The sequence below is a fragment of the Vanrija pseudolonga genome, chromosome 1 (assembly GCF_020906515.1).
Source record: "Vanrija pseudolonga chromosome 1, complete sequence".
Classification (NCBI taxonomy): Eukaryota; Fungi; Basidiomycota; class Tremellomycetes; order Trichosporonales; family Trichosporonaceae; genus Vanrija; species Vanrija pseudolonga.
The window spans coordinates 2,307,077-2,333,550 of NC_085849.1; the positions used below are offsets into that span (position 1 = coordinate 2,307,077).

The 26,474-nt window shown below is 60.0% G+C and overlaps 10 protein-coding genes across 11 annotated transcripts; 4 read left to right on the forward strand and 6 right to left on the reverse strand.

Moving 5' to 3' along the window:
* Positions 1 to 811: 811 nt before the first annotated feature.
* Positions 812 to 3,754, forward strand: SPBC1683.13c_1 (putative transcriptional regulatory protein). Its single transcript, XM_062767329.1, has 8 exons — positions 812 to 1,627; positions 1,680 to 1,758; positions 1,804 to 2,589; positions 2,628 to 2,677; positions 2,716 to 2,823; positions 2,867 to 3,176; positions 3,212 to 3,412; positions 3,460 to 3,754. Exons 1-8 carry the CDS (start codon positions 1,240 to 1,242, stop codon positions 3,695 to 3,697), a joined length of 2,160 nt encoding a protein of 719 aa, XP_062623313.1. The 5' UTR covers positions 812 to 1,239; the 3' UTR covers positions 3,698 to 3,754.
* A 30-nt stretch (positions 3,755 to 3,784) lies between these two features.
* CYP3_2 (Peptidyl-prolyl cis-trans isomerase H) lies at positions 3,785 to 4,508 on the reverse strand (the record flags this gene model as incomplete). 2 transcript variants are annotated; one of them, XM_062767331.1, is made up of 3 exons in its annotated part: positions 4,323 to 4,508; positions 4,218 to 4,273; positions 3,785 to 4,128 (listed from the first exon to the last, which is right to left on the reverse strand). In XM_062767331.1, exons 1-3 carry the CDS (start codon positions 4,493 to 4,495, stop codon positions 3,785 to 3,787), a joined length of 573 nt encoding a protein of 190 aa, XP_062623314.1. In that variant the 5' UTR covers positions 4,496 to 4,508. The 2 variants fall into 2 exon arrangements, with proteins under 2 accessions (XP_062623314.1, XP_062623315.1); XM_062767330.1 differs by having other exon boundaries at positions 3,785 to 4,151; positions 4,187 to 4,273.
* Positions 4,509 to 4,730: 222 nt separating this feature from the next.
* Positions 4,731 to 5,374, forward strand: LOC62_01G000872 (uncharacterized protein; the record flags this gene model as incomplete). Its single annotated transcript, XM_062767332.1, has 5 exons — positions 4,731 to 4,746; positions 4,790 to 4,934; positions 4,982 to 5,019; positions 5,081 to 5,204; positions 5,263 to 5,374. The coding sequence occupies 5 exons, from the start codon at positions 4,731 to 4,733 to the stop codon at positions 5,372 to 5,374; spliced, it is 435 nt and encodes a 144-aa protein (XP_062623316.1).
* Positions 5,375 to 5,507: 133 nt separating this feature from the next.
* lys1_1 (L-2-aminoadipate reductase) lies at positions 5,508 to 9,780 on the reverse strand (the record flags this gene model as incomplete). The annotated part of the gene is made up of 2 exons (XM_062767334.1): positions 5,508 to 8,650; positions 8,700 to 9,780. 2 exons carry the CDS (start codon positions 9,778 to 9,780, stop codon positions 5,508 to 5,510), a joined length of 4,224 nt encoding a protein of 1,407 aa, XP_062623317.1.
* Positions 5,802 to 9,829, forward strand: LOC62_01G000873 (uncharacterized protein; the record flags this gene model as incomplete). The annotated part of the gene is made up of 2 exons (XM_062767333.1): positions 5,802 to 8,650; positions 8,700 to 9,829. One exon carries the CDS (start codon positions 5,802 to 5,804, stop codon positions 6,852 to 6,854), a length of 1,053 nt encoding a protein of 350 aa, XP_062623318.1. The 3' UTR covers positions 6,855 to 8,650; positions 8,700 to 9,829.
* Positions 9,830 to 9,934: 105 nt separating this feature from the next.
* Positions 9,935 to 11,749, reverse strand: LOC62_01G000875 (uncharacterized protein; the record flags this gene model as incomplete). The annotated part of the gene is made up of 4 exons (XM_062767335.1): positions 9,935 to 9,958; positions 10,006 to 10,524; positions 10,598 to 11,497; positions 11,687 to 11,749. 4 exons carry the CDS (start codon positions 11,747 to 11,749, stop codon positions 9,935 to 9,937), a joined length of 1,506 nt encoding a protein of 501 aa, XP_062623319.1.
* A 739-nt stretch (positions 11,750 to 12,488) lies between these two features.
* On the reverse strand, positions 12,489 to 14,868 carry HGT1_0 (High-affinity glucose transporter). The gene is made up of 8 exons (XM_062767336.1): positions 14,490 to 14,868; positions 14,041 to 14,452; positions 13,739 to 14,002; positions 13,569 to 13,702; positions 13,400 to 13,535; positions 13,223 to 13,342; positions 12,936 to 13,101; positions 12,489 to 12,880 (listed from the first exon to the last, which is right to left on the reverse strand). Exons 1-8 carry the CDS (start codon positions 14,790 to 14,792, stop codon positions 12,598 to 12,600), a joined length of 1,818 nt encoding a protein of 605 aa, XP_062623320.1. The 5' UTR covers positions 14,793 to 14,868; the 3' UTR covers positions 12,489 to 12,597.
* Positions 14,869 to 18,463: 3,595 nt separating this feature from the next.
* MUP1_6 (High-affinity methionine permease) lies at positions 18,464 to 20,322 on the forward strand (the record flags this gene model as incomplete). Its single annotated transcript, XM_062767337.1, has 2 exons — positions 18,464 to 18,773; positions 18,827 to 20,322. 2 exons carry the CDS (start codon positions 18,464 to 18,466, stop codon positions 20,320 to 20,322), a joined length of 1,806 nt encoding a protein of 601 aa, XP_062623321.1.
* Positions 20,323 to 20,624: 302 nt separating this feature from the next.
* asaE_15 (MFS transporter asaE) lies at positions 20,625 to 22,211 on the reverse strand (the record flags this gene model as incomplete). Its single annotated transcript, XM_062767338.1, has 2 exons — positions 20,625 to 21,987; positions 22,021 to 22,211. The coding sequence occupies 2 exons, from the start codon at positions 22,209 to 22,211 to the stop codon at positions 20,694 to 20,696; spliced, it is 1,485 nt and encodes a 494-aa protein (XP_062623322.1). The 3' UTR covers positions 20,625 to 20,693.
* A 947-nt stretch (positions 22,212 to 23,158) lies between these two features.
* On the reverse strand, positions 23,159 to 24,807 carry LOC62_01G000879 (uncharacterized protein; the record flags this gene model as incomplete). Its single annotated transcript, XM_062767339.1, is given in 3 exon segments — positions 23,159 to 23,587; positions 23,619 to 23,641; positions 23,655 to 24,807. The coding sequence occupies 3 exon segments, from the start codon at positions 24,805 to 24,807 to the stop codon at positions 23,159 to 23,161; spliced, it is 1,605 nt and encodes a 534-aa protein (XP_062623323.1).
* Positions 24,808 to 26,474: the final 1,667 nt, after the last annotated feature.

The window sequence follows — 26,474 nt, forward strand, 5'->3', positions numbered from 1 at the left end:
CGAACACGCCCGCCGGACCTCTCAGAGGTTATACCCCAAAGTCGATCCACCTGGTCTTAACCACTACACTAACGAAAGTTTCAATCATCATGTAAGAAAAATGGCCTCGGCTCGGCGCTCATATTTTATGTGCCTGACGTTTGGCAAGCAGACCCAGCAAATCGCACCAACGCTCATGCACGCAGTCAGGCGGTGGCTTGTAATTGATAGTCGGTCTGACCTTGTCACGTTAACAGACCATTAGGAAGCCGTACCAAAAGCAATGGACCCAAGATGATGTAAGTACAGGAAGCCAGTGTGGTCTGGCGTTGTCCGTCGTCTGTAAGTACACAAAGCAGGCTGACACATGCACCGTCCACCTGTCGTAAGCAAAAACGATCGGATGCAAGCATCTGAACGAGTCATTTTTGGCTGCATTGTGTACATATTTCTACAAGGTGATTGACCCAACCCCCAGTGCAATGATTTTCACCTCGGCAGGTGGCCCGACCTGGGACAGTGCAGAATGGAGTTAACTTGACGGAATCAAATTAAATGACCACCTACTCTGCCCAGAATCGAACCACGTACCCGGACCTCTCAGAGGTTATACCCCAAAGTCGATCCACCTGGCCTTAACCACTACACCACAGGAAGTTTCAATCACCATGAAAAAAATGCGTCACTCGCTTGTACGTATAATCTGGTCCCGCTTCATGGGCCATGGATGCCGATGCAAGTGCGAATGTCATCACTGCTCGGCCTGTATGATGCATAGGGGAGTAAGCCCATCGCTGCGGCCCAGCTCTTGGCACCATTACTTGCATCAGTGCATCCATGCATCGATCAAAGTCTATCTCTTACCTCGTGCCCCTCATGCATGCATTGATCAAGTGTTGACATCGTGCCCGCGTGCCCCCTTGCCCAGGATGATTAGTAGCTGGTTTACCCGTGCTTTGTCACGTGCTCCGTTGTGGAAGGTTGATCCGAGCTCGCGGTCACCAAGAGATGCTGCACATCCATCGACTCTCGGCCGTGCTTCGTACACTCACCTTATTTCAACAGTGACCATAAGGCAACCTCGACGACTGCCGGGCAACCAGGTGGTCATCCTCTGGCCACTGATCCCTTGCGTTCAACTCGCTTGTCGCCTGGCGCTTCCCTGTCCGACAAGTGCTCAACGACCGCCGCTGGCGCTCGGCAGAAGCAACAATCCACGGGACCCCGCGTCATATCGGCCGCCAGGGATAGTGATCAAGAATGCCGTGGGACATCAACACGACAGGAGACAGCGGGCCGATAGCCTCTAGCTCGAATGCGAACCCCAGTCATGCTCGGTCGTGGGGGCAAGAAGCGGCAGGTCAAAGAAGCGTCGGCAATGACTATCAAGGCCTCGGACGGTCCAACTCTCGGTCGGCGTCAGACGTCGACGTTGACATGGCGATGGGCTTTGAAGGAGAAGAAGAAGGAGAGTACGAGGAGAACGACTCACCTTTCCGTGGAGCACTATCAGCAACCGGTAACGACTTGTCACCAGCATCGCTACTCGCAAACGCTGGCGAACCAGCACGCCGCATTCGACCTGCCTCGAGACGCAACGTTGCGAGGGCGTGCGAACAGTGCCGAACACGGAAGACAAGGTGTTCGGGTGAGTGTGGACCCATAACACACCGCGCCGTGGTTACTGACTTGAGGCACAGGTGACCAACCTACATGCGCCCTTTGCCGAAGGCTTGGGAAGGACTGCGTGTACTCGACTGTGGTGGATGGTCGCCTGACGTGGGTACAAGCGCACTGATCTATGATGGCACTGACCCTCTACAGGGACAAATCCGCGAAGCGGAGGCTGGAATACTTGCAGAACCGTGTCCGAACTTTGGAGTCAGCACTGGCAGATGCTTTGAACAACCAGACCCCCCCTGCGCCTGGTGTTCAGGATCAGCCCCTCGGCACGAACCAACAGCTGCCTCAATACCAAGGCCATACATTCCTCATCAACCCAGGAGAAGGGTTAACGACGACTGAGCTCATTCGGCGAGCGCGGCCCGTATCGACGTTTGACGAGAACTCGCCTGACTGGGATCCCTTCGGCGTCGGTCGACTTGCCTTGTCCCAGAATGGTGCGCTGCACCTGTATCCAGCTGCAACGTTCTACTCCCCAGCCCACATGGCGCCAGACTGGGAGAAGGCGCTCGAGGCCCTCATCGCTGGCCCAGTCAATCGGCCAGGCTACCTTGCGCCATACCTGCCATTCCCCCTCGCCCCTGAGCACCACACAGCCCTTATCGACCTCTGCTTCTCCCACATGCTCAGCTTTGGGATGAACAGCTTCAAGGACAAGTTCATTACTGAGATGCGCCAGGACCCCATGGGTAAAACGGCCTACTTCTCGCCTATGCTTCACTTGGCGGTCCTCGGTGTCGGCTTCAGGTACTTCCGCGACCCGGAAGGCGTGGGCATGTACTACTCTGGAGAGGGCGCCAGCAACCGTGGTGAGGTGTTTATCGAGAAGGCCATGACCATGGTCATGGACGAGGTGAGGGATCCGCGGTTGAGCGTGATTCTTGGGCTCCTGTTACTGTGCGGCTATAACGTTGGCGTCATGAAGGAGTGAGTTGCGCCGCCAGGTCCCCTACTAATCGTTACAGTCCAGTTGCCTCAAGCTTGTATGCCATGGCCGTTCATGTCGCCCTAGAAAGTAAGCCAGAGGCAGCAATCTGTTGCTAACCCAACTAGTGCGCCTACACCGCCGATGCGACACACAACTCCACGAACTGGGTCTCGACGTTGACTGCGAACTGGACATTGCCCGACGGGATGTGTTCGGATACTCGTTGAATCTGAGTGCGTGGGACCATCCAACGCCAGTACGACGCTAACCTGACAGTGGCCTGGTATACAACCTACATGGGCCAGCCCCCACTCCCACTCTGCGACGGTGCCGACCAACGGTCGCCTTACATTCGATCCGACTTGAGTGACCCTGCCGAGGTGGAGATCTCCGAAGTCTTCCACCACCTCGTCCAGCTGAGCGACTTTGGCCTCCAGGCGCTCCAGACGAACCACTGGATGCGGGCGCCGATGCAGGAGCGGGCGTCGCGGGTTCGCGCAATCACGTCCAGGCTTGAGGCGTGGCACGCCTCCCTTCCCGAACACCTACAATGGCCGCCAAAGGAGGGCACCACCATGAACCCTTGGTATGTTGCTCCGTGGAGAAGATGGCTGACCGAAGTGTGATAACAACACACGGCATGTACGCAGCATACATGATCATTCTCTACCGGCCCTACATCCTCGATGCAGACAACAGCCCGCCCGAAATGGTGGCCGAAGCCATATCTCGATGCCTCTCCTGCGCCAGTGACATTGTGGTGCAGTCGCAGTACTTGGACAAGACACACGGTGTTCACACGACGGCCTTGACATGGAAGCAGTGAGTAGTTGCCGCCGATGTTGGGCCACATCACTAACGAGCGCCAGCATTCTGTTTGTCTGCGGCACCATGCTCGTTTTGCAAGCATCCGGCCTTCCATCTGTGACGATGGCTGAACGTGAGCGTGCTCTCGTGGATCTTCAGTCCATTCAGGCAAGCTTGGAGGAGCTATCGTCCGTCTGGCCCGTAGCTGGAACGTGTTCCACTGCGCTTCAGCAACTGTTGGACCAGGGGGTCCCGCTTGAAGCATGGAAGAACGACGGGACGAGTAGGGCAAGGCAGTAGAGATGGGATCTGCTCGCTTCCACAGAGTTAGGTTGGTAAGGCAAGACACCGTTGGACTCAAATGCATCACCATCCACAAGCATCCAGCTATGCTGCCTGTGGGGCGGCTTGAGCCTGAGGCACCTCGCCTGACTTCGCGATGACCACGGGGCTGATAGGCCTGTCTCCTGTGCCCACCGGCGTATTCTCAATTGCGCGGACAACGGGCATACCATGAACCACCCGGCCAAACACAACGTGCTTGCCATTGAGGAAATCGGCTGCGGCCGTCGTGATGAAGAACTGGCAGCCGTTGGTGTCCGGCCCCGAGTTGGCCATGCTCAACAGCCCGGCCTTGGTGTGCTTGAGCTTGAAGTTCTCGTCCTTGAACGAGCCGCCGTGGTTGTAGATGGACACGCGACCCGTGCCGTCTCCGTGAACGAAGTCGCCTCCTTGGATCATAAAGCCAGGAATCCTGTCGTCAGCCAGCGCTCGGCTTGCCGATTTCACACGCGGTGGAATGTCGAGCCGGTATACCCACGCTGCTTGCCGTCGATGTTGACGCCAAGAGCGAGCTGGAGGAAGTTCTCGGCGGTCCTGTGGTCGTCTGTCAGATACCCCTCGTGCCATAGGAACAGGTACGCACTGGGGAGTAATGTCGCTGAAGAGCTCGATCTCGATCCGCCCCGCCTCCTGCCCGCCAATCGTCATGTCCAGGAAGACATGGGGGCGGACCACGCCCTCTGGGGCCTCGAACGCCGCGTTCTCGTCGGGCGGGATGAACGCCTTGTGCAGTGAGTGCTTGAGCTTGCCGAACATGATTGATGAGGAGACTGGAGAGAGGGGAAAAGAAACAAACGGATCGAAGTCGTCGTCGTCGGGCGGACTCCTTGTTGTCAAGTTGGGAGTCTGTCACCCGCCACCCGACAATGACGTCAGGGGATCGTCGTGGGCGATCGACTATCTAGGTCGCTTGGCAGCGCGTCGTCCATCTCCACTTCACTGTTGCTCTCAAGCCGACGACATACGCAATCTGGACCATCAACAGCTCACAATGCCAAAGGAGACGCGTGTGTGGAGCCGACTGATGCGCGGGACGCTGACCGACCCCAGTAAAAACGTCGTTCACCAACACCCTGTGGGCCGAGCTCGCGGTCGACGCGTCGCACCCCCTGCCGTGCAAGCAGAACATCCAGCACACGGAGCGCACGTTCAGCGGGGGCGGTGTCGAGGGCTGGGCAAGCGAGAGTTCGGTCCTGTGAGGCTCATCGGGTGTTGCATGAAGCGTTACACTGACATCACCAGCACTGCCCATTCAGACGTCAAGTTCAACGCCACCGGCGGTGAGTGACCCCGAACTACACGAGCCGGCACAAGTTGCCAGCGTCGCTGACCTTGGTCTAGACGGCCAAATGTTCTTTGTGGGATCTATCAACGGCAGGCAGGGCGCATTTGCTGCGTCGACTCACACCACAATCGTCGACTTTGTCCTCTCTGCCGACTGGACCATTATTCCGGGCACTGCGTCGTGAGTGGACGGGCCACCTTGCCACGGATCTCGCTGACATTCGGCGACCAACCTAAAGAGGCGATCTGGTCGGTATCAGGGGCACTGGATCTTACTCGTTCAAGCTCGGTAGCGACGGCGACATGAAAGGGATACCAGTAGAGGCCGAATTGGTCTTGGAGCTTGACTAGCAACAACGTGATGATGCTCTTTGCCTCTGCACTTCTTGTCAAGACATGCATAATGTTTTTTGACACGCAGTCTACAATCCCTTTGAATGCGAGGTACAATGATTTTGTTGGCCGATGATGATGGATCGGTTTTTTAGACCTGTCCAGCGGTGGTGCGGCCAATGGCACGCGAGACACCGCCCTCGAGAACAGGCAATGGCTTACCCTTGCCCGCCTCTGGGGCCTCCATGAATCCAGCGCGGATCAGCCAGGCAATGTAGAGACCGACGAGGTCCTCGGTAACGCCAGACGTGGGCTGTTCGCCCGCACCCGAAGCCAATGCCTGCGCGTTCGTGTCGTCCAGCTCGACAGCCTTGGTCGAAGTCGGGAGGTCGTCGAGAACAAAGTGGAGGAGCGGGAAGAGAGCATTGTCCTGCGTGTCGAGGACATGCTGCTCCAGCTTGTGTCGCCACTGGATGTACTCGACCTGGCTAACGGGGTAACCGTAGGTCTGCAGAGCGCCAAGGAGGTCATTGAAGCGAAGACGAGGGTGGCCAGTAACGTGGAGTACGCTGAACTTCTCAGGAGTGAGCGTCTGAGCAGACAGAGACGCGAGCATGGCAACGTGATCGACAGGGCACATATTGAGTGTGTTGTTGATGTCTGGGATAAGGCCGAGCTGGAGACAACCCTTGACCATACGCCAGATGAAGTCGTCGGTGTTGGTAACGGCGGTCTTGGAGTCACCAAGGACATACGACGGGCGGAGAATGTGACCGGCAAGACCACGCTTGGCCGCCTCCAGGATTATCTTCTCGGCAACCCACTTGCTCTGACCGTAACCAGTGTCGAGGCCAGTTCGAGCGTCCTCGAGGTCATCCTTCTCAGAAAGGCCAGCCTTGCCCATCGACAGCAGCTCGTCGGACTTGCGGACAAACGCCTCATTGTCAAGAACAGCGGTGGACGAGACGAAGCTGAAGAGCTTGGGTTTCGTGTCGGCAACAAGGTCCAGCGCAGTCATAGTCGAAAGAACATTGGCGGCGCGCATCTTGGCGTAGGGGTAGACCCAGTGGACGACGGCACCGTTATGGAGGACGGCGTCCGCCTCCGCGGCAACGCGAGCCCAGGTGGCTGCGTCAAGACCAAACTTCTCATCACCCAAGTCTCCCACGACGGCCTCGACGCGCCCGTCCTTGACCCACTGCTCGTCCCAGGCACCACGCCCCTCAGCACCGTCGCGAAGTCGGGCAAGGCCTGCCTCGGCAGTCTTGGCGCGAACGAGACAGATGACCTTGGCGGCGCGGCGAGAGAGGAGGTCGCGGAGGATGAATGCGCCGAGGAAGCCGGTGGCGCCAGTGAGGAAGACGGTGAGCTTCTTGGTGGCGAAGTCGGCCGGGAGCGGCTTGAAGGTCGCGGGAAGGTCCTTGGACAGAAGCTCGACGTCGGCAGCGTACGCGACCTCCTCGACCTTCTCCTTGGCGGGCTCGGAGGCGTCAGCTGACTGAAGACCAGCCGCGGCGAGCTCGTCAATGGCAGCGGCCTGGAGGCCAATAGTTGGCTTCTCGAAGACCAGACCCAGAGGCGCATTGACGACGAAAGTCTTTCGGATCTCGAAGATCAAGCGCGTCGCAAGGATAGAGTGGCCTCCCAGGTCGAAGAAGTTCTCGTCGATGCCAATCGAAGGAGGCGGCGATGGGAGCAGCTTGAGCCAGATGTCGTGAATGGTCTTCTGTGTAGGCGTGAGATCAGATGAGGCCTTGGAAGTCGGCTTGACGGCGAGAGCAGTGTCGGGGAAGGGAAGGGCTGGCTTGTCGATCTTGCCATTCGGGTTGAGAGGCAGCTTGTGCAGGGGGAAGTAGACGGCAGGCACAGCATAAGAAGGAAGCTTCTTCTTGAGGTGCTCGCGAATGTCGCGAATGAGACGGCGGTAACGGCGAACGCCACGGATCATCTCCTGCTTGAGGTCAAGCTCATCCTCGTCGGCTCCAAGACCTTCGCTGGCAGAGGCCATGCCGTCGAGTTCGGGACCGTCGTTGGGGACGAAGTAAGACACGAGGACCTTCTCCTCGTCCTTGTCACGACGGACAAGGGTGACGTTCTCACGGACAAGAGGGTGGCGCGAGAGGTGGGTGTCGATCTCACCGAGCTCGATGCGGAATCCACGAATCTTGATCTGGTCGTCGGCACGACCAGTACACTCGACGCGTCCATCAGGGAGGTAGCGGCCGAGGTCACCAGAACGGTACATCCTGTCACGAATGCCAAACCAGTGCTGAGCAGCTGCAGGGTTGGTCGTGACGAGGGTGTCCTCACGCTCAACGCCCTCGGTGAACCAGTTGGTGACAAACTTCTCGGTAGTAGCCGCAGGGTCAAGGTAGCCTTCAGCAAGTCCACCAGAACGAACGTAGATCTCGCCCATCTCTCCAACCGCACAAGGGACGTTGCGGTCGGTGCGGTTGACGACAAGGAGCTGGACATCAATCATACCCTGGCCGGCCGGGATAAGATCCTTCTGAGTCGACAGGAAAGTCTGGTCCTCGTTGACGGAAGGGATAGCAAAGTAAGAGACAGCACGTTGAGTCTCGGTCGTCCCGTACATGTTGATGATGCAAACGTTCTTGGCAAGCGATTGCAGGCGGTGGCAGTCGCGCTTCGTGAGAACATCGCCGACGAAGAAGGCGTTGAGAAGAGATGGGATCTGGCGTGTGGCCTGCGCGGACAAGAGCTGACCCATGGCAGGAGTCAGGTGCGTGACGGTGACCTTGTTGTCGTCCATCCACTCGGCGAGGCGACCGGGAGTGCCGATGTCATCGGCGGTTGGGACGTAGAGGGACGCTCCGAGGAACAACGGCGTGAACATGTCGCGCTGGATGGGATCGTGCGCGATGCCGCTGAGCATGGTGTAGCGCGACTCGTGGCTGAGGCCGAAGCGCTGAGCCATCCAAGGGAAGAAGTGAGTGAGGGAGTAGTGACGACCCTTGACGCCCTTGGGGATGCCAGTCGAGCCGGAGGTGAAGGACAAAGTGGCGGGAGAGTCGGGTCCAAGAACGACACCAGCGGGGGTCTGGGCAAGCTGCTGGTAGGGAGCGAGAATGTCCTCCGCAGAGCCGCTAGGAGAACCGGTGATACCGTTTTCGGTGAGCTCAATAGCGGGGATGTGGACGTGGAGGTCAAGCTTGTCCTTGATGTAGTCCGAGACCGTGGGCGAGAGAACGCCAGCTGACTTGATCACCAAGAGCGAGCGGGGAGTGGAAACCGACAGATAGACGATCTGGCGGTTAGGGGGGTATGCGGGGTCTGATATGTTAACTTTGTCGCAAGATGCGAGATCGTTATCGCTACTCACCGACAACGGAGAAGATACCACCGGCCTTGAGGATACCCATAACGCAGACAACCATCTCAGCGGAACGGGCGGCGTAGACCATGACTACCTCGCCCTGCTTGAGGCCGCTTTTGATGAGGGCGTGGGCAAGCACATTGGACGCCTCATCAACCTGGCGGTACGTGAACGTCCTTCTACCCTTGCTGGGGCCGTCCATGATTCCCTGGCCAGGCGCCAGCTCGCACTGCACAACGCAGGTACGGTCGGGGTGGGCCTTGGCGTTGGCCGAGAAGATGTCCGGAATGGCACCCACGAAGCCACACCAGTCGAGGTCCGCGCTTGGGTCGGGAAGGACACTAAGTTGGGAGTCGGTACGGATTGGCAATGATCCTAGGGGGTGGGTGGGATCATTGCTTGATGCCGAGCGAATAAGCTGAAGCAGGGACTCGAGGGTAGCCTGGACGCGCGACTGGGTGAAGAGGAGGGAGTTGTAGGTGAGGCGAAGGTAGAGAGGGGGGATGGCCATACGTGTTGCGGGCTTGTCGCTTGGCTCGGCGAGGAGGAAGAGAGTGAAGTCGGTCGAAAGCGAGGAGTGGGGGTCGGACTCGACATGGGTCGAGTCAAAGAACCGCACCCGGTAGAGAGGGCCCTCAGGCTTGAGATGATCGACAAGGTTGGACAAGGGAAGAACGTCGGCAGCGGCTTCGGTCTCGCGCTCCATGACTTGACGCAGGACGTCAAAGAACGTCATTTCCGCGGTGATATCCAACTTGAGGAGCAGAGGGGTGGTGGTTCCGGGGGCTGAGGTGCAAACAACGAGGGATGGATCGGGCGTGTACCGGAAGAGGAGGATGACAAAGGACGTAAGGAGAAGGTGGTACGGCGTCGGGAGGGTCGACGAAGGATACAACTCGCTGAACTCGTAAGTCAAGTGCATGAGGGGAGGGATGAGCGAGGCTGGGATTGGGAGCGTCTGGGTGGACTCGATCATGCGAGCTGGGGTCGGTCGTGGGTAGTCTGTGGGCAGGGCCAGGCTAGGCAAGGTGCCCAGTCTGGTTGACCACCTGCCCAGCTTGGCCTTGAGCTCGGCGTCGATTGTCATGGTGGTTGTGGTGAAGTGGGAGATTTCAGAAGGCAGATGTCGGAAAGAGTGGTGAAACGGCCGAGTCGAGATTAACTCGAGTGACACTCACAAGGGACGAGAACGGAATCAAATCTAAAAAGCCCAAAATGTGTCCGGTTGGTTGTGGCACACCTCACATGAGGTCCCGCCAAGTTTGCTGTGCGATGTCAGTATCTTGCCCGCAGCGATAGCAGCAAAACTTACCGGTACCAGTGTATACATCTGGCGAATAATTTGCAGGGAGGCGAGACCACGCGCAACGTCCACAGAGCCATGCTCTGCCATGCCACGAAGTAGCTCCTGCCCCCACTGGCACCATATCCTCACAGTCACCCGGCCGTCGTGGGTCTCTACCTTGACTCCCAACGACGTCACTCCCTCGAGCCACTTAAGCACGTCGAACATGCCAGCCCCGCTGATGGCCTCTCGCCACTCCCGAGAATCCGAGGACTCGCTAACGGCGTCTGTGGCCATCATGTCGTAGATGTACTCCAGCGACTGGCCGAAGCACAACGTAGAATACGCCAGAGTAACCTCAATGCCGTGCGTGAGCAGGATGGCCAGGAAGAATCCCTCAAGCACTAAGCCTAGCGAGTGCTCAGCTTGCCAGACTGCCTCCTTCGCCCGCTTCCCCGCGTTTCCTAGGCACATCTTCTTGTGCAGGCCCAGACCGATAGCGATGAGACGCTGCGTCGCATTAGCTTCGTGAATGTCGCGAAGTAGCTGTTGGTGTGAGCTTAATTTAGCACACTCCGTGTGCAGAAAGAGAGTGTTCGCGTCATCGGCGAGTACTTACCGACTGAGCCCCGCAACTGAACCCGGGGTAAATCGCCTCGGTCGCCAAGCCTACCGTCAGCGACAGCAGGTTATCGCCATGGAAGGCAACAGCCCCATGGTTGGCCAACATCTGTCCATGGCCGCTTCGGGTGTGGCCGTTCTTGCCTCCGGGTGTCAATGCCGCATTAAGCAGCGCTGGATCCACTCGAAGGAGAGGTGGCATCCTCATGGTGGCTTTGAGGTAGGCGGCTAGACTGGGCTGTACCTCCTCCTGTGTGGCCTGCAGTTCGACTGATCCTGCTGGCGACAATGCGGTGGGGTTGCGTCCGAGGACCCCAGCCCAAGCTGCGCGGGGAGCTGGCTTCGCGACATACACCTGATATCCCTCGATCGTGTCGTCAAGGCAGTCGGGGTTCTCCTGCACCGACCGGTCCTCATCGAGCTGCTCCGGCACGGCGCCGTCCTCATCGAGCCTGCGCTTCTTGCCACGCTGCTCCTGCTCCTTGCACGTCGTCTCCGCATGTTGTATGCTGCCTGGAGTGAGATCGAGGTTTTGAAGCAGGCTGAGGAGCTCGGTGACGTGGAGGCCAGTCACGGTCCCATCATCCTGTATGGATAGATGGCCGAGTTGAGGGGCCAGTCTCTTCGCCTCTGCCAGGGACGTCTTGAAGTCTGGCGCGGGCGGCAAGCTGTGGACAATCGAGGTCTCCGAGGATGTGGGTTCGTTGTGCCGTATCTTCTTCCTAGCGGGCGATGGCTCACTCGCGGGCACGAGCGCGAGTGTGGGTGCAGCGGATGGGGCCGCAGATGCTACAGACGCAGTGGGAGGCGCCTGGGTACCCGACGACGTAGATCGGGCAGCCTCTGCCAGCTGTCTCTTTCTCTTTCTCTCATGCAAAATGGCTCGCAGCTTTTCTGCCTGCGGGTTGCTGGTAGAGTGTGCGGGCGGGGCGCCAATGTTGAACTGCACCAGGTTAGCATTCTCCAGCTGTCTGCTCCCAGTGAGTCTCCCGTCAAGAGATTCCATGGAAGGAGGAGGACCGGCAAACATTTGGATGCTGAAAACATGTGTACTTGTCGGGTCACTGGGCCAAACATAAAGACTCACTGCTGGGGCGGCGGTGTGCTCGAGCGCTGCCGGTGGGGCTGTCTGGTCCTTGCCTGGGGTCATGTCGGCTTGGCGGGCTTTGGGGGAGCAGGCTACAAGAGAAAGTAACAAGACGAGGTGATGGAAAGAGTAGGATAGTGATGAAGAGTTGTTTACTCACTTCAGGGCCCTCGTGTTACTGGCACCGCACCGCCCGCGCACCCACACCCAACCACCCACCCGGCACCGCACTGCAACTCGCCAGCCAACAGCCATTTTGGCCCAGCTCGCCTTGCACGCAACCTACACCCCCCAAACTCGCGCAGCACAACCCTGCACCATGCCCACCTCTACCCATGCACACCGCAACCCCCAAGCATGCACGGCACCGCTCACGCACCACCACCACCTTCTTCCCCGCCACCCATTGTGGAGGGTGTCCGCCGCCGTCGACGGAACCAAATGGCACACATGACTGCCAGTCTGGCGCGTCGCGTCTGGTCGACCCTGAAAGACCACTGGCGGCGGCGGCGGCGCAGCAGCAGCACAACGACAATTGCCCACCCGGCGCCGGTCGCTGCTGGCTGCTGGCTGCTCGCTGCCCAAGCAGCGCATCTTCCCCCCCCCCCTCTCTCTCTCTTCCCCCCATTGTGACTCCCCCGTCCTACGTTTTCAGTTCAGAATATCTCACCCTGGAGTTTAGCCCACCCAAATCCTCCAACCCACCCTAATCAGTTCAGAACTTGCCACCCAAATTTACACCTTACACGAGTGTGGCGCTTTTACCACCAGCCGCTCACACGACCACTGCAACGCACACGCTCAAGCACGACGTCGCATCTCAACAAGTCAGGCAGTACAGGAGTGTGATTATTCAGTGAGTGCATTAAGAGGGTGGTGGGTGAGAGTGGAGGAGATGATACGCTGATCACTCAACGGATCTGCGGCGCGGCGTCGCTCACGGCAGTCGCCTCGGTCGCCTCGGCGGCTGCAGCCGGCACCGCAGTCTCTTCGGCGGCCTTGGCGGCCTTGCGACCAAACCGGCGCTTGGGCTTGACCTCAGCCTCGGACTTCTCCACGTCCTTGTGGTCGTAGCCGCCGGCCGGGCCGTGGACCTGCTCCTTGTGGATGATGTCGCTGGCCAGCTTGTCGAGACCGATCTCGTGGGCGATACGGTCGCGGCGCTGCTGGTCCTTGGCACCGGCGTCGTCGCCACTGAGCAAGCTGTCAGCTAACGATCCCAGACCCTTCAACACCGTGCCCAACTCACAAGATGTGGTCGACCTCCTCGAGCGACAGGCCTTTGAGTTCGGGCACGATGAAGATCGAGAACAGCAATCCGACGATACAGAAGCACATGAACACCATGTACGTCTTGTAACCGATGTTCTTGAACATGACAGGCGTGACCATTGCGACCGTGAAGTTCATGATCCCTGGTGGAATGTTAGGTGGGGTTGATGACAGGCGAATGTGGCGTTGGTGGCAGTCTTCCGTCTCCACCCCTTCTTCCTCTGGCTCCTCCCGCTCTCCTCCCACTCTCCCAGCTGCACTTACAGTTCGTAGACGATGAGATTGCCATGCCTTTGGCGCGCATATCCAAGGGCCAAACCTCGGACGAGATCACCCAGGCGAGCGGACCCCAGGTGACGGCAAAGTTGGCGATGAACCAGAAGACTTGTAACGAGTTAGCCGGCTGGTAACTGTGTAGATCTCTCAGCTGATCCAACTCACTCATAAAGACAGCTCCGTTGCCAGCCGACTTGTGCGTGTCAAACTTGCCGCCGTAGGTTGCGACAATCGCACCGACCGTGGCATGCGAGATGGCCATGTTGGCCATGCCCCAGATGAGGATTGGCTTACGGCCGAACTGACGTCAGGCGGGCTCTCAGGTCACACTCACGTTGTCGACAAAGAGGACAGCGGGGATAGTGAGCACAAAGTTGACGATGCCAACGACGCCTGTGGCAAGGAGGCCGATGGTGTTACCGGTGAGACCAATCTCCTTGAAGATCGATGGCGCGTAGTAGATGATCGCTGGGTTGAGTACTAGACTAACTCTGTGTCACTCACCATTGATTCCAGTCCACTGCTGCAGGCCCTGTGCGGACGCGCCGATGAGTAGACGCTTAAGCAGAGGCTTGGAGGTGAACAGACGACGGTACTCCATCAAGGACACCTTGAAGTTGACGTCGTCGTAGCCGTATCGCTCCTTGGCAATCTCACGCTCGACGAGACGCTCAGCCTGCAAGGCACGGAACTCGTACTGGATCTCGGGTGCGCTAGGGTCGCCGCCACGCAGGTGCGCGAGCGTTGTGAGGCACTCGTCCTCGCGTCCTGGCCATCAGCTTCCATATATCTCAGATCCGGCATACCCTTCAACATGAGCCATCGAGGTGAAAACGGGAGGAACAGCGCGCCGACACACAGTACAGCACCAGGGATGAGCTGAAGCGACAGCGGGAGGCGCCACGCGGCCGTCGACTGCCCAGTTTTCGTCACGGAGTTGTACTTTGTGCCACCGATGAAGTTGGTGCCGTATGCGATCCAGTACGAGATAAGGATACCGAAGGTAATGGCCAGCTGCTGGAGGGAAACGAGCGAACCGCGGATACCAGGAGGTGCTAGCTCGGCATTGTACATGGGGACAAGCATGGAGATGGCGCCGACGCCCATGCCTGCGAACCAACGGCCGGCGTAGATGCACCCGGCGTGGGGGTTGGCGTCGGCGCCGGTCTGGATGGCGACGCCGACCATGAAGAGGAAGCACCAGGCGGAGAGGGAGTACTGGGTAATGTTAGCAGCGTCGGACCCAAAAACCCACCTTGCGCGAGTAGGCGTCGGCGAGCGGGCCGGCCATGAAAGCGCCGAGGAAGGCGCCGAGCTCGAGAATGGCAGTGAGGAGACCCTTGCGCGCCACATTGTCCGAGTTGAGTTCGAGATAGTACCGGTCGACAAAGTTCTCCATCACCTGCACCTGGCCGAACACGCCTTGGTTGTAGCCGTACAGGACGCCGCCGACCGACGAGAAGAGCGTGATGGCGACCACCTTGCCGTTCTGGAAGAGGCCGCGCCAACCCGTCGCGCCGGCGCGCGCGAGGATGTCGACATCTGTTGTGCCGCCCATGTCTGTGTGTGTGTGTGTTCTCAAGTGTATGTGTGTGCTGTACTCTAGTGTTTGTGAACCAAGAGTTAGTTACTCCAGAGTGGCTCGAGGTGGTGTTTGGCCCGCCTTGGCGCGCTTTTATCCACTCTCGCTACCACCACCAGCCCCCGCTCTCCAGACGGGCAGGCAGACGTGTCCCGACGCTCTCCTCCGGTCCGAAAGCCTGCTGACCTCTTGCGATCGCGCGCGGGGGTCGGGACCGCCTAGCACATGAACTAGTGCCAAAACACAAACAGCCACTTGTGCTTGGCCTGGGGCCCGAGGCATCAGTGCCGCCGGGAGTGACACGTGCGGTGTTTTAATGCCACCTATTCATGGAGAGTTCCGTTGATCCACGGCACGACGGCGGCGCACGCAGGTGGGCAGAGGAAACCGGAACCAACGCTAGCTCATTCAATGCCGTCACCGAACGGAAGAGAGACGTCGCCCATTATGTTACATATGGGCCCGGTTGCGCCGTTGGCGGACATGTTTCGGCACGCTAGCGCCGAGGAGACGTCACTCAGGTCGAAGGTGATTACCGCCTGCTCGTGTGGATGCACGAGGGGTGCGGAATGTGGATAGCTCGCTTGGCAACCCGAAATGCACGAGCTGATCCAGCTCGTGGAGCCATCAGTACGAACGTGCAGGTCAAAGGCAATGTCAACAGAAGTGCACTTAACTGCGTCCAGAATGCAGCGTTTCCCTCGTCTCGTCATGAACAGAATCCATACGCCCTGCAGATCCGAACGGCGCGCTCTTTGCAACTCGCGGCGACCTCGAGCGCCACTGCGGGGCCGGACAACGTCGGCCGGGCGGCCCCGCGGAGATGACCGAGTATAGCAGCGGCCAGTGAGGCCCGTGGTGCCCAGCGCTGTCGTCGTCGTCGGCGCCGGCGCCGGCGCGCCGCAAGTGAATGCTGACTGACCACTGACTGACCGAGGGCGGGGGCGACGACGACTACCTCCGTTCCTTTCGGAGAGGGGAGGGGTAGGCGAGGGTCAGTGGGTGGCCACGGGGCTTGACTTGGACTCGGGGATCGACACGCTGTGGGTCGACGACGACGACCGCAACTCGGCTCATACCGGGGGCTACAAGCGTTGACAACTCGTGCAGATCCCAGACCGTGTCGTCCACCGTGAGTGGGGCCCGACCGGCTCTCCGCACCAGGAGGCTCGGGCAGCCAACTGGTCGGCCGCGTTCGAGTGCGCTCTCGCTCGGATCTCGACCTCGACCGCTTCACCGCCGAATGTCAACGGGAGTGACGACGAGTAGGGGAGCTCAGTGTTGCCTTTATCGTGATCGTGATGACCAAGGCTCGGTCCTGGTGGAGCACTTGTTGGAAGAGGAAGGTGAGCCCGAGTTTGTGCGGGAAGTTGTGCTTGAGGAACGAATGCTCGTTAACGAGCAAGTACTCGCCGCCAGCCTTGACGTGAGCGAGGAGGAGTCTCCAAGCTCGACGCCGTTGTGGGCGATTAGAGTGGCATCAGTGGAAACCAACGCTGCAGTTACCAGATGGCCCTGGAACTGCCTCAGAGACCAAGGGGGTCTCGCCTTCGTTGTTTCTACGCCGGGTGGACATGAACGGCGACGAGTTGGGCAATGAAAGAGGCCTGTCCTCCGACTGGGGAAGCGGACGGCAAGAATCAAGCATGAACCCAGCATCCTGTCTGTGCACAATTTTGCTCGAGCGCTACGGATCGCACCATCTCGCTTGTTGAGATCGACGCCAAGCACGCACGTCTGGAGCTCGAACGCTGCCAGCGCGTATCCACAAACGACGGATATGCTGAGGCGGCAGTGTATCCCGCTTGCCCTTCCTCGATCTCCGAGTCGGTGTGACACCGAGGCAGGCGACCAGCTCGCTTGCCTACAACGCCTCAGCACGCACAAATGTTGTGTGTCTGCCAAATGGGAGCGACGCCGGCGACTCCGCGCCCAGGTGTCCGCCGATTCCACTTTTTGGACACCGCCGGCGGTAACTACCTCGCTTGAAACAACGACGCATGATCACGCACACGCATTGCACACGGGCGGGCAGATCTGCTCATGTCTATCCAACAGCATGGTCGAGCGTGATACGCGGTATCCCGCAACTCGACGCTGCTGGGTATCGGTCTCTGGTTTGTCTTGGCCTGCTTGCTACCTCCTGCAGGCCGGAACAGCTCGCGCGAATGTCAACATCCGAGCACGCACACAACTGCGCAAGTCCAAGCCTTGGGCTGCTGCGGGCGGTCTAGTGCCCGCTGTGCCGCTGACCGCTGGCCCGACGCCTCTCGGTATCGCGGTAAGCACTGCTGACACCGTTGTACAAGCGAGTGCGCGCGCGGATACCGCGCGGCGGCCTGAGTCCTCGGCGCCACGCTCTCACCACGGACGCAAGCACACCGTAACCATGTTTACGCGGCGGGTGCTTGTAATGATATACGGTCATTGTCCTATTGGTTCCTTATCCTATTGGATCTGGATCTCTTTGTTAACGGTCTACGGCTTCCCGACTGATTTTACTGAGTGCCAAGACTGATGACGAGCTTTCAGGCACCACCTGCACACATGTCGCCATTATCGCGCGATCTGGTCTTTTGCTATCATCATTGCCGTCCCGCCAACGTTCATGATCACTAAGCAGGCCGCCTGAGCCTGAGCCTACGGGGGGGGCTACGGCCTTAGCGGAGGTAACGAGGCATAGTTCGTGCGCAGTGCAGTGCGCGGTCGGCCTCCCCCGCTAGCCCACCATGGCTTCTCTGCTGCGCGGGCTGCGGATCTTGTCGATCAAGCCGAGGCAGTATGTACCTATCACTGTACCAGAGATAATGTCGCTTTGCCGTCTCTTGCACCCCACGTTCCCAGTTCAAACTCACCCGCTCGATGCTATCGGCCTTGCCCGTCCATTAGCTGCACCAAGCCAAATCGCGGATCCGTACGCCATGGAACGCACCACATATCCAACATAGCGCAAAGAGTCTTGGCGGGGTCATCACTGGCTCGTAAACCCTTGTGTGCAGTGTCCTCGGCTTCAGGGACCGCGCTCCAAAGTCTTGGCAGACCGGGTTGCGCGCACCGCGTTTGTGGGGTGGCGCCCGAGGCACCACCTGCCTGTCTGCCAGCGCTGGCCGTCATGCCGCCGCATGTCGCCTTCGTCGAGCTACGCCAGCCCTCGGCGGCCTAGCCCCGCCGCTTGCCTTGAGGCCATACACCACCGCCTCCCCCCACTCTCTCCCCACTTCGGCTTGGCAGGATCAAGGTCAAGTAACCTGGCGCACGCCTCTCGGGCCGACCACGCAACTCTGATTTCCCCCCAGTTTGCCGTCATCAGATCAGCAGCACGCCGTCGAGTTTAGGCTGACACAATGTCGTGCTCGACACTAAACATCGCGCGTTGGTCGCACGTACCCATGCCATCGGTGCAGATGGAGGCGACGATATACGACATTGGTGTAGCAGGATGCGGAGGTTGAGGCCGTCGTCACCGCCTGCCTCGGCGTGCTCATTGCCATTACAGTTTGCAGCTAGCGCCGTGAGCTCGGTTACTGGCAACGCAAACCTCGGACGCGATCTCCGGAGGGACGTGAACCAGATATAACGGCTCGGTGAAAGTTGGAGCAAGAGCATCAACCCCTCGACTCCTCAGTTCCACCACCTACGGCTCCACGATGGCTGGATCCGACAACGAGAAGAAGCACTCGCTCGACGGCGGCGTCGAAGGCGAGCTCGGCCAGGTCCCCTCCCTCTCCCGCACCGGCACCGAAACCAACAGCCACTTTGCGAAGCCCAAGTTCGTGGTCAAGGGCGACCTCGAGTACGTCGCTGAGGAGGGTGGAAACAATGCCGGCTACGCCACGTACCAGGAGGTCCACGGTGCGCCCGTCGAGGCCGTCAACCCCCTTGGATACCAGGTCGGCTTCTGGACCACGCTCTTCCTCAACATCAGTATGCTGATTGGTACGGGTATCTTCTCGACTCGTACGTGTTCTCTGTGACGACAACGCCGAGTAATGCTGACACAAACTCTACAGCCGCAAACATCTTGCGCCAGACGGGCTCGGTCGGCCTGTCGCTCATCTACTGGATCATTGGTTGGCTCATCTCGCTCGCCGGTATCTCGGTCTACCTCGAGTTCATGTCCTTCTACCCCTCGCGCTCCGGCTCGGAAGTCGTCTACCTCGAGCAGGCCTACCCCAAGCCCAAGTACTTCTTCCCTGTCACGTTTGCCTTCCTTACCGTCGTGCTGTCGTTCTCCTCGTCCAACGCCTTCGTCGTCGCCCAGTACATTTTCCGCATGACCAACCGTACCGGAAAGGACTGGGAGCTCAAGGGAATCGCCATCGCTGCTATTACTCTTGTCGCTATCATCGTTACCATCTCGAACAAGCTCGTTCTGCGTCTGATTAACATTCTCGGTGTAATCAAGATCGCCACACTCCTCCTGATTACTTTTTCGGGTTTCGCCGTCCTTGCCGGCCGCTTCCCCGACAAGGTCAAGGACCCCAAGGCCAACTTCCGCAATGGCTTCCAGGGCACCTCGGACGATGGATACAACCTCTCGAATGCTCTCGTTAGCATTATCTTCTCGTACGGTGGATACAACAACTCGTTCAATGTGGCGAACGAAGTCAAGGACCCTATTCGCACCATCAAGCGTACCGCCAACGGTGCCGTCACCATCGTTTTCGTCCTCTACTTCCTCGTCAACATTGCCTACTTTGCCGCCCTCCCCAAGGCCGAGATCATCAAGTCGTCGCAGGTTACTGCTTCGTTCTACTTCAAGACGCTTTTCGGCGAGAAGGCCGCTAAGGGACTCACCATTTTGCCCGTTCTTTCGGCCCTCGGCAACATGATGGCCTCCAAGCTCGGCCACTCGCGCATGATCCGTGAGATTGGTCGCCAGGGAGTCGTCCCGTACCCCGCCTTCTTCGTCTCAACCAAGCCCTTCGGCACGCCGGGCGGAGCAGTCTTGTTCTCGTGGTTCGTGTCGCTCATCATGATCCTCGCTCCCCCGGCCGGCAGCGCCTTCAACTTCATCATCTCGCTCCAGAACTACCCCTCGTCGTTCTTCATGGCCCTCATGACCTTTGGTCTCTTCCTCGTCCGTCGCCGCCGCGCTCAGCTCAACCTCCCTCCCTCGGGCTACCGCAGCTGGAACGTCGCCGTCATCTTCTTCTTCCTCGCCAAGGTCTTCCTCATCATCATGCCCTGGGTTCCCCCCAAGGCCGGCATCAAGGCCTCGTCGTTCGGCTTCTTCTACGCCGCAGCCTCGCTCACCGGTCTCGGCTTCATTGGCCTCTGCGGTCTCTACTACATTGTCTGGACCATCCTCCTCCCCAAGTGGCGCCACTACCAGCTCCGCCAGATCGTCGTCATCCTCGACGACGGCTCCGTCTCGCACAACCTCATTAAGGTTCCCGACGACAAGGTCGCCGAGTGGGACGCCAAGCACGATCTCTCGGGTCGCTCGATCACCTCGTCCGACGAGGGTGACAACACCGAGTACATCCACGAGACCAAGGCGTAAAAAAGCCGTTCACGTTGTACACAGCGCCGACCGGCCCTACGAAACTACAGTTTGCTCATATCTCTGCTATCGGATTATCTAGATTATCGTGGCCATGCATGGTTGTCTGCGATTTGAAAGTTTTGGCTGCAGGCGGGCGGGCGGGCGGATTGCCACCTCCTGCAAGACCAGACGGGTTGAAGTGCCACATTCAAGTCGCACGGGTGGTGGGGATTTACCAGGCCAATGTCAGGCGGAATGACACAGCCTGGAATACATGGGTAAAGCAATGGTAATGGAAACGCTTTGCTCAGTGACACATATTCTCGAGCAATGCAATGCCATAGTACAAGTACATATTATACACGTTGTCATACTGTGGTCCTCAGCGCTTACGGTCCACGCTTCCACTCCATCCGAACCCAGACAACACCGACACTGGCGCCAGCCAGTAGCGCCCCGACCATGATAGCCATGTGGAGGTAGCCGCTCGGGTCCGTGAGATGCTCTGAGCCACGGAGGAGGGCACCGGCTGTCGGCGTGCCGACAAGGGTGGCAAGTCCTCTTGCCATGTAGAGGATGCCGTTGACGGATGCAAAGTTCTGCGGGCCAAAGAGCTCGACCAGCGACGTGGGGAAGAGCGAGACGTATGCGCTCGCAAAGATGCCGTACGTGATGGTGTAGGTGATGAATAGCCCCTGGCCGGACGCGAGCGAGGGCACCAGTGTCGAGGGCATCCAGAAGCCAAAGCTCGCAATGGCGCTGATTACCGTCGTGAAGAGAAGCATGTTGATCCTTCCAAACTTGTCGGCGATCATGCCAAATGCAATCTTGCCGATGGCGTTACATGCGTTGTTGATGGCGATGAAGTTTGCGCCCTGCTTGGCCGAGTAGCCGAGGGTCTTGGCATACGCCGAGAAGAAGAACACGGGCGTGTAGTACGCCGCCGACTGGAGGAAGGACGCGAAGAGCTGCGCCGAGAACTTGGACGAGCGGGCGATACGCCAGTCGACAAGCGGCACGTTCCACAGCGACACGAGGCTGTACTTCCACGACTTGCCCGCTGCGGTCTTGAGCCGTGCGTTCTCGGCCTCGAGCCGGGCCTTGGACACGGGGTCCCAGTCGATGAAGATGCCGCCGATGAGCAGCAAGAACGTCGAGATGCCACCTGAGATTCGCAAGCCGTTGCGGAACCCGACGGCGGCGTTGAGTGCCTGCAGCGCGGGCGCCCACACCAGCCCACCAACGCCCGTGCCCGACATGATGATGCCGAGGGCGAGGCCACGACGCGGGCCGTACCACGTCGGCGCGACCGTCACGGCCGGCATGTACGCGAAGCAGGTGCCGAGTCCGGCCATGAGGCCCTGGGTGAGGATGAACTCCCAGAGCCTGGTAGAGAAGGACGCGAGCATGGCCGAGAGGAAGAAGAAGGCCGTGCCCAGCGAGATGACAATGCGCGGGGAGAAGCGCTTGGTCCACGCCGTCGCCAGCGGCGCGGCGATCGTCATGAACGCGACTGACAGTGTGCCAATCACGTCGATCGCGGCGGGCGACGCGCCAGAGAACGGGTTGCCCGGCTCACGCGACATGGTCTGGTATAGCTCCTGGTAGATGCCGAACGAGAAGACGGTGCCGCATGTCGTGAATACGAGGAGGAACGACGAGACGCAGATGATGACGGAGCGGCTGGGGTCAGCGACGTACGATACACGACCTCACATGTTCGACTCGCGCAGGCTCGCGGCAGCAGCAGCGGCGGCGGCGGCGGCGTCCTCGTCGGCGGGTGTGCTCGGGCCGCTGATGGGCCCCATCTCGATCGACTCGGGGCGGCTGGGGCCCGGCGTGGACGGGATGCTGGCCCCCGGGCGGGGCGAGGGCGCTGTCAGTGTCGCGGTGGAGAGCTTGGACATGCTCGGCGCATGGGTGGTGAGGAGGGGAGACGGATGAGATGCAGGAGAGCGCCGACATATATCCTCGAGGTGGACAGGAGTTAAGCGCCCGAAGCACTTTGCTCACCCGCTCGCCCGCTCGACTGCGGGCCGGACTTGGCCGGTGCGGGGCTGAGCCGACGCCAAGCGAAGAGTCGGGCGAGGCGCGGCCCCATATCAGTGTAGGGAGCATTGAGGTTGTGAGCTGATACATATGGAACATGCGTAGAGCTGGCGGCCAGGACCACAAGCTGGTAGGGAAGCGGCGGCTGGGTGATGTGGGTGTGAGACATGCATTCATAAGGAAACAGACCCTTCCGATGTCTTTCAACGCACTTGTTGGTCAGGCAAGCCTGGAAGCCCCTCGCGGTAGGTCCTCTTGCGTAATCGGTGAGTTAAGGGTCATTCTGCGAGGACGGGGGTTCGATTCATCGTCGGACCTTCGAAAAGGATGACCTCCGGTGCTTTAAACCTATCATCGATTGGTCTGTAAAGCCTGTATGGTATAGACTCCGGTACGCCATAGCCGCCCCCAGGAAGCGAACCCCGCAAGTGTTTTTGTGTTTGTTGTAGACTGGATACCCCTTTACATGTGTATCCACAATGCATGCAGATGATACAATGGCGACAACTGACACAGTACCCTCACTCGCCGCAGCCACTCTCGGGCCACAGGATCGGCCGACAACACGAGCGGGGACAGTGCCGCGCTCATTACTAGCTCGATGGGTGGAGGAGGGTGCTTCACTTAACAAAGGACAATGATGGCTGATCGACGACGATGATGACTGATGGACGAGGATGACTGGGATGGAGAATCACAGGGCGAGGAGGGGAGGGGAGAAACGGAGGAGAGGTCTTCGTCTGTTAGCGCGCCGTCCGTCTCTGTTTCTGAGCCGTCCACTCACACCAAGAACGGGACACTGTTACTATCCACGCTGGCTAACCAGGCTGGCCAGGCACTTCTCAGCGTGCAGTGAAGAGAGCACGAAGCAGCAAGAGAATCCCTTGATCTTGCAAGATCCGCAGAGGCTGCGCCTCTCCACGACGTCCTCGGGGCAGATCCGCTTCGCCACTTCGTAGGCGAGGCGCTTCTGGTAGTCGGTGTGGCACGCACGGAGGCCGTTGGGGAGTTGAGCTGCCTGGAACTGAGTGGTGGAGACGGCACGTCCTGTCCCAAGGGGGTGGGTCATCCAGAGGACGGAGGCGGAGGCGGCGAACTGGCGCTTGGTGATGCGGTTGTCGTTGAGCTTGGGCTGCAGGTTGCGGTAGATGGCTTCGCGAACCTTGTCTGGCATGCCATCAGCTCGCTTTGGCTGGCCAGCTTTGGCGGCATCATAGAGGAACTCGTCAGCGAACTGGGGGGAGGTTAGCATGCAGGTCACGCACATCGGTGTCTGGCACGAACCACGCTGGTTGGCATACCAGGGTACACCCTTTCGATGTACCGAAGGTAGCCTTCGGCGGGCTGCTCGGGGACCTCTTCGAAGCGGGGCCAGTTGGCCGGGGAGACTGGGTTGGCGACGATCGCACGAGGCGTGCCGAGGAGAGAGCTGGGGCCGCTGCCGTGGTGGGCGTACCACTCGCGGTACGGCATGTAGCGGGGCCGAACAGATCCCTCCCCACGCCTCGCACCACTGCCCTTACCGCTACCATTGACCCTTGCAGGCGGAGCATCACGGCGACCACCGGCATCGTGCCCGCCGCCCTGGCGGTTGGCCTCGCCGATACCAGGCTCGACGCGGAGGCGGGACCTGGTAGATTCACCAGCCTGCACGACTGGAGCAGGCGGGGCTTGACGGTGCGCCATGGGCATCTCAAAGGGACCACGCTGCCAGGGAGCGCCGGGCCCAACGCGACGCGGCGGGGCATCCGCCGATGGGGGGTTGACGGCGAACATGGGGTGGTGAGGGGGACCGTTATCAGCGGGGGTGACGGCGCCGAGTTGAAAGTTGCCGAGGTTGGCCGGCTGGCGGGCGTTGTGGCGGCCCTCGCTGTTGTCGGGCTGACGGTGGGGCGGGTGGCGGCGATCGTCGTCGTGGTTGGCACCGAAAGCCCCCGCGTTAGGGCGGCCGGGGGGACGAGCGTTGCCGATGGCACAGCTGCCCCAGCCAGTGGCAACAGGGCGAGGGGCGGCAGAAGGAAGGCCGGGGGCAGGGGAGCCGAACGGAGCCGGGGCGTGCCCGCTGTAGCCCGACCACGAGTAGTCACGGGGACGGAGAGGAGAGGGTGCCGGGGGACGGGATGCTGCGTACGCGCCAAAGCCGCCACGAGGGAGCGTCGTAGCGTGAGAGTAGTTCATACGACGGACGAGGTCGTTGTGGTCCTGGTTGATATCGGCGCAGGCGTTGATCACGCGCCGAACGTGGCCCTTGTCGTCTTGGCTGTTGTCGTTGCGCGCGTCGATCTCACGACGAACGCGGTCCTTGTCGTCCTGGTTGCCGTTCTCGAGAGCGTTGATGACACGACGAACGTGGTCCTTGTCGTCTTGGCTATCGTCGTCGTGGGCATGCGCAGGGAGAGAAGGAGTGTTGTGGTCGCTAGAGGGGTTGCCCCACTCGGGGACACCGAAGCGCATGGCGGCTGTACGAGATGGTAGTAGATAAGAGCCTTTGGCGAGCGGGGAGGATGTGTGTCGAGGAAGGGGGAAGGCGTAGAGAGAATGATGAGTGAGAGAGTGATACACGTCGCGGTGATGAGGAACCCGGTATATGTAGCTTCCCCCACGTACAGCGGCCGTCGACAGTGGGTCGGTGGGTGACAGCCCGGCAGGCAGGCGCCAGCGCGCACACCCCTCCTTTGGCCAGCACCTCCGCCACCCACAACACGCGTGTGCAGGTCATGAAGGACCCAGCCCACTACACGGGTGCACAAGGTCAGTCAGACACGCTGCCTGCCGAGGTGTACGACACGCCGTCCTTTGATGGCTTGGCGAGGATTGCGCGCGTCGTGCACGGACCGGTCTGTGCGCCCGGCGTGGCGTACGCACCCCGGCGATCCGTGCGCGTCGTGCCTGTCTGCCAATGCTCCCGGCAGAGGGTCTGAAGCATCGGCGGCGCGCTGGTCGCGTGGTACCGGAACGGGTGCCCGCCCAGTACGAGACTGCCCGTCTCGCCAGCTCGCCGCCTTCCTCAAAGGGATGTCAGCGCAGGCGTGGCCATCACAGCCTCCTCCTCCTTTGGCCGCGTTGCTCTCAAGGGCACCATCCCCACGCTTGTAGGGGTATGAAAGACCCTTCCTTTGGCCGTTGTCCCCGTCGCTGTGCACGAGGCAAGCCATGCCGCGTGCATTCCGGTCGTGCATGGTGCACCACGCGTCGCGACAACAAGAGCTGCCACACACATTCGCCACCTGGCATATTTTGATCCCGCTTGCAGGCAGCCCTGCCTTGCCGATATCCAGGGCTGTGGAAGTGGTCGAGGGCGCCGAGGACAGGGGCTCGGCGCCAACCTGCAATTGAGAAGCCGGCACGCCTGGCGCCCCGGGCGTGGGCGGGGGTGCGCTGGTGCTGGCCGGCTGCCAGCAGATATGTAGTGCACCCAGCTAGCTCGGGTCGCGAGCCGAGCCGAGACAGCGCGCCGAAGCCAACATCATCCAGCGCACATTGCGCGCCTCGCCGACTGTCTGATCGGCCACTCGCCCGAGCTCGTCCGAGCCGCCGAGACGATACTCACCCCCCGCCTGCCTATTCCTGACCCTCCCTCAGCCGAGCTCATCAGCGCCGCGCAGATTTTATAATGAATCCAACGTATGACGAGCGTAGTGACGACTGCCGCCGAAGCTTGCTCCAAGGCAAACTCTAATGCCTCGGCCCAACTGTAATGCGAGCGTCGGACTGAATACTAGGCCCGACAAAGCCCAAGCTACTAGCTCAAGCTCTCTGGGTCCAGGACATCAGTCCAGGAGTCTGCAAACCTTGGTTCGGCGCATGCTTACTCGAGCAATGTACCTCGATCAGGACAGGAGGCCGCTGGAACTGAACGAACAACTGAACCGTGTATATTTTCGAGGCCGCGGAGGACGTCGTCGTACATGCACCGGCCATCTTCGACGCCAGCGCCAGCAGGGGAACCCCAGCTGCGCCTGCGCCTGCGCCGCCGCCACCACAGCGGCCGCCTCATGCCGTAGACGTCTGCGTGCGCGCCGGCACCAAGCGGGCGGATCGACCACGCCGGCCGGTGCCGCGGCGTCGCTGTGTGCATGCAGCATGCAGCACTGTGCCCAGGTCGTCGGCTTCACGTAACT

Excerpts from the sequence above, each read along its gene's own strand:
- SPBC1683.13c_1 (XM_062767329.1), top strand. The coding sequence starts at position 1,240 with ATGCCGTGGGACATCAACACGACAGGAGACAGCGGGCCGATAGCCTCT. Across the intron at positions 1,759-1,803 it reads GTGGTGGATGGTCGCCTGAC|GGACAAATCCGCGAAGCGGA; the intron begins GTGGGTACAAGC and ends GACCCTCTACAG. Across the intron at positions 3,177-3,211 it reads GGCACCACCATGAACCCTTG|TGTGATAACAACACACGGCA; the intron begins GTATGTTGCTCC and ends GGCTGACCGAAG.
- HGT1_0 (XM_062767336.1), bottom strand. The coding sequence starts at position 14,792 with ATGGGCGGCACAACAGATGTCGACATCCTCGCGCGCGCCGGCGCGACG. Across the intron at positions 14,003-14,040 it reads TCGATGGCTCATGTTGAAGG|GACGCGAGGACGAGTGCCTC; the intron begins GTATGCCGGATC and ends GCTGATGGCCAG. Across the intron at positions 13,536-13,568 it reads CTGTCCTCTTTGTCGACAAC|TTCGGCCGTAAGCCAATCCT; the intron begins GTGAGTGTGACC and ends GCCTGACGTCAG.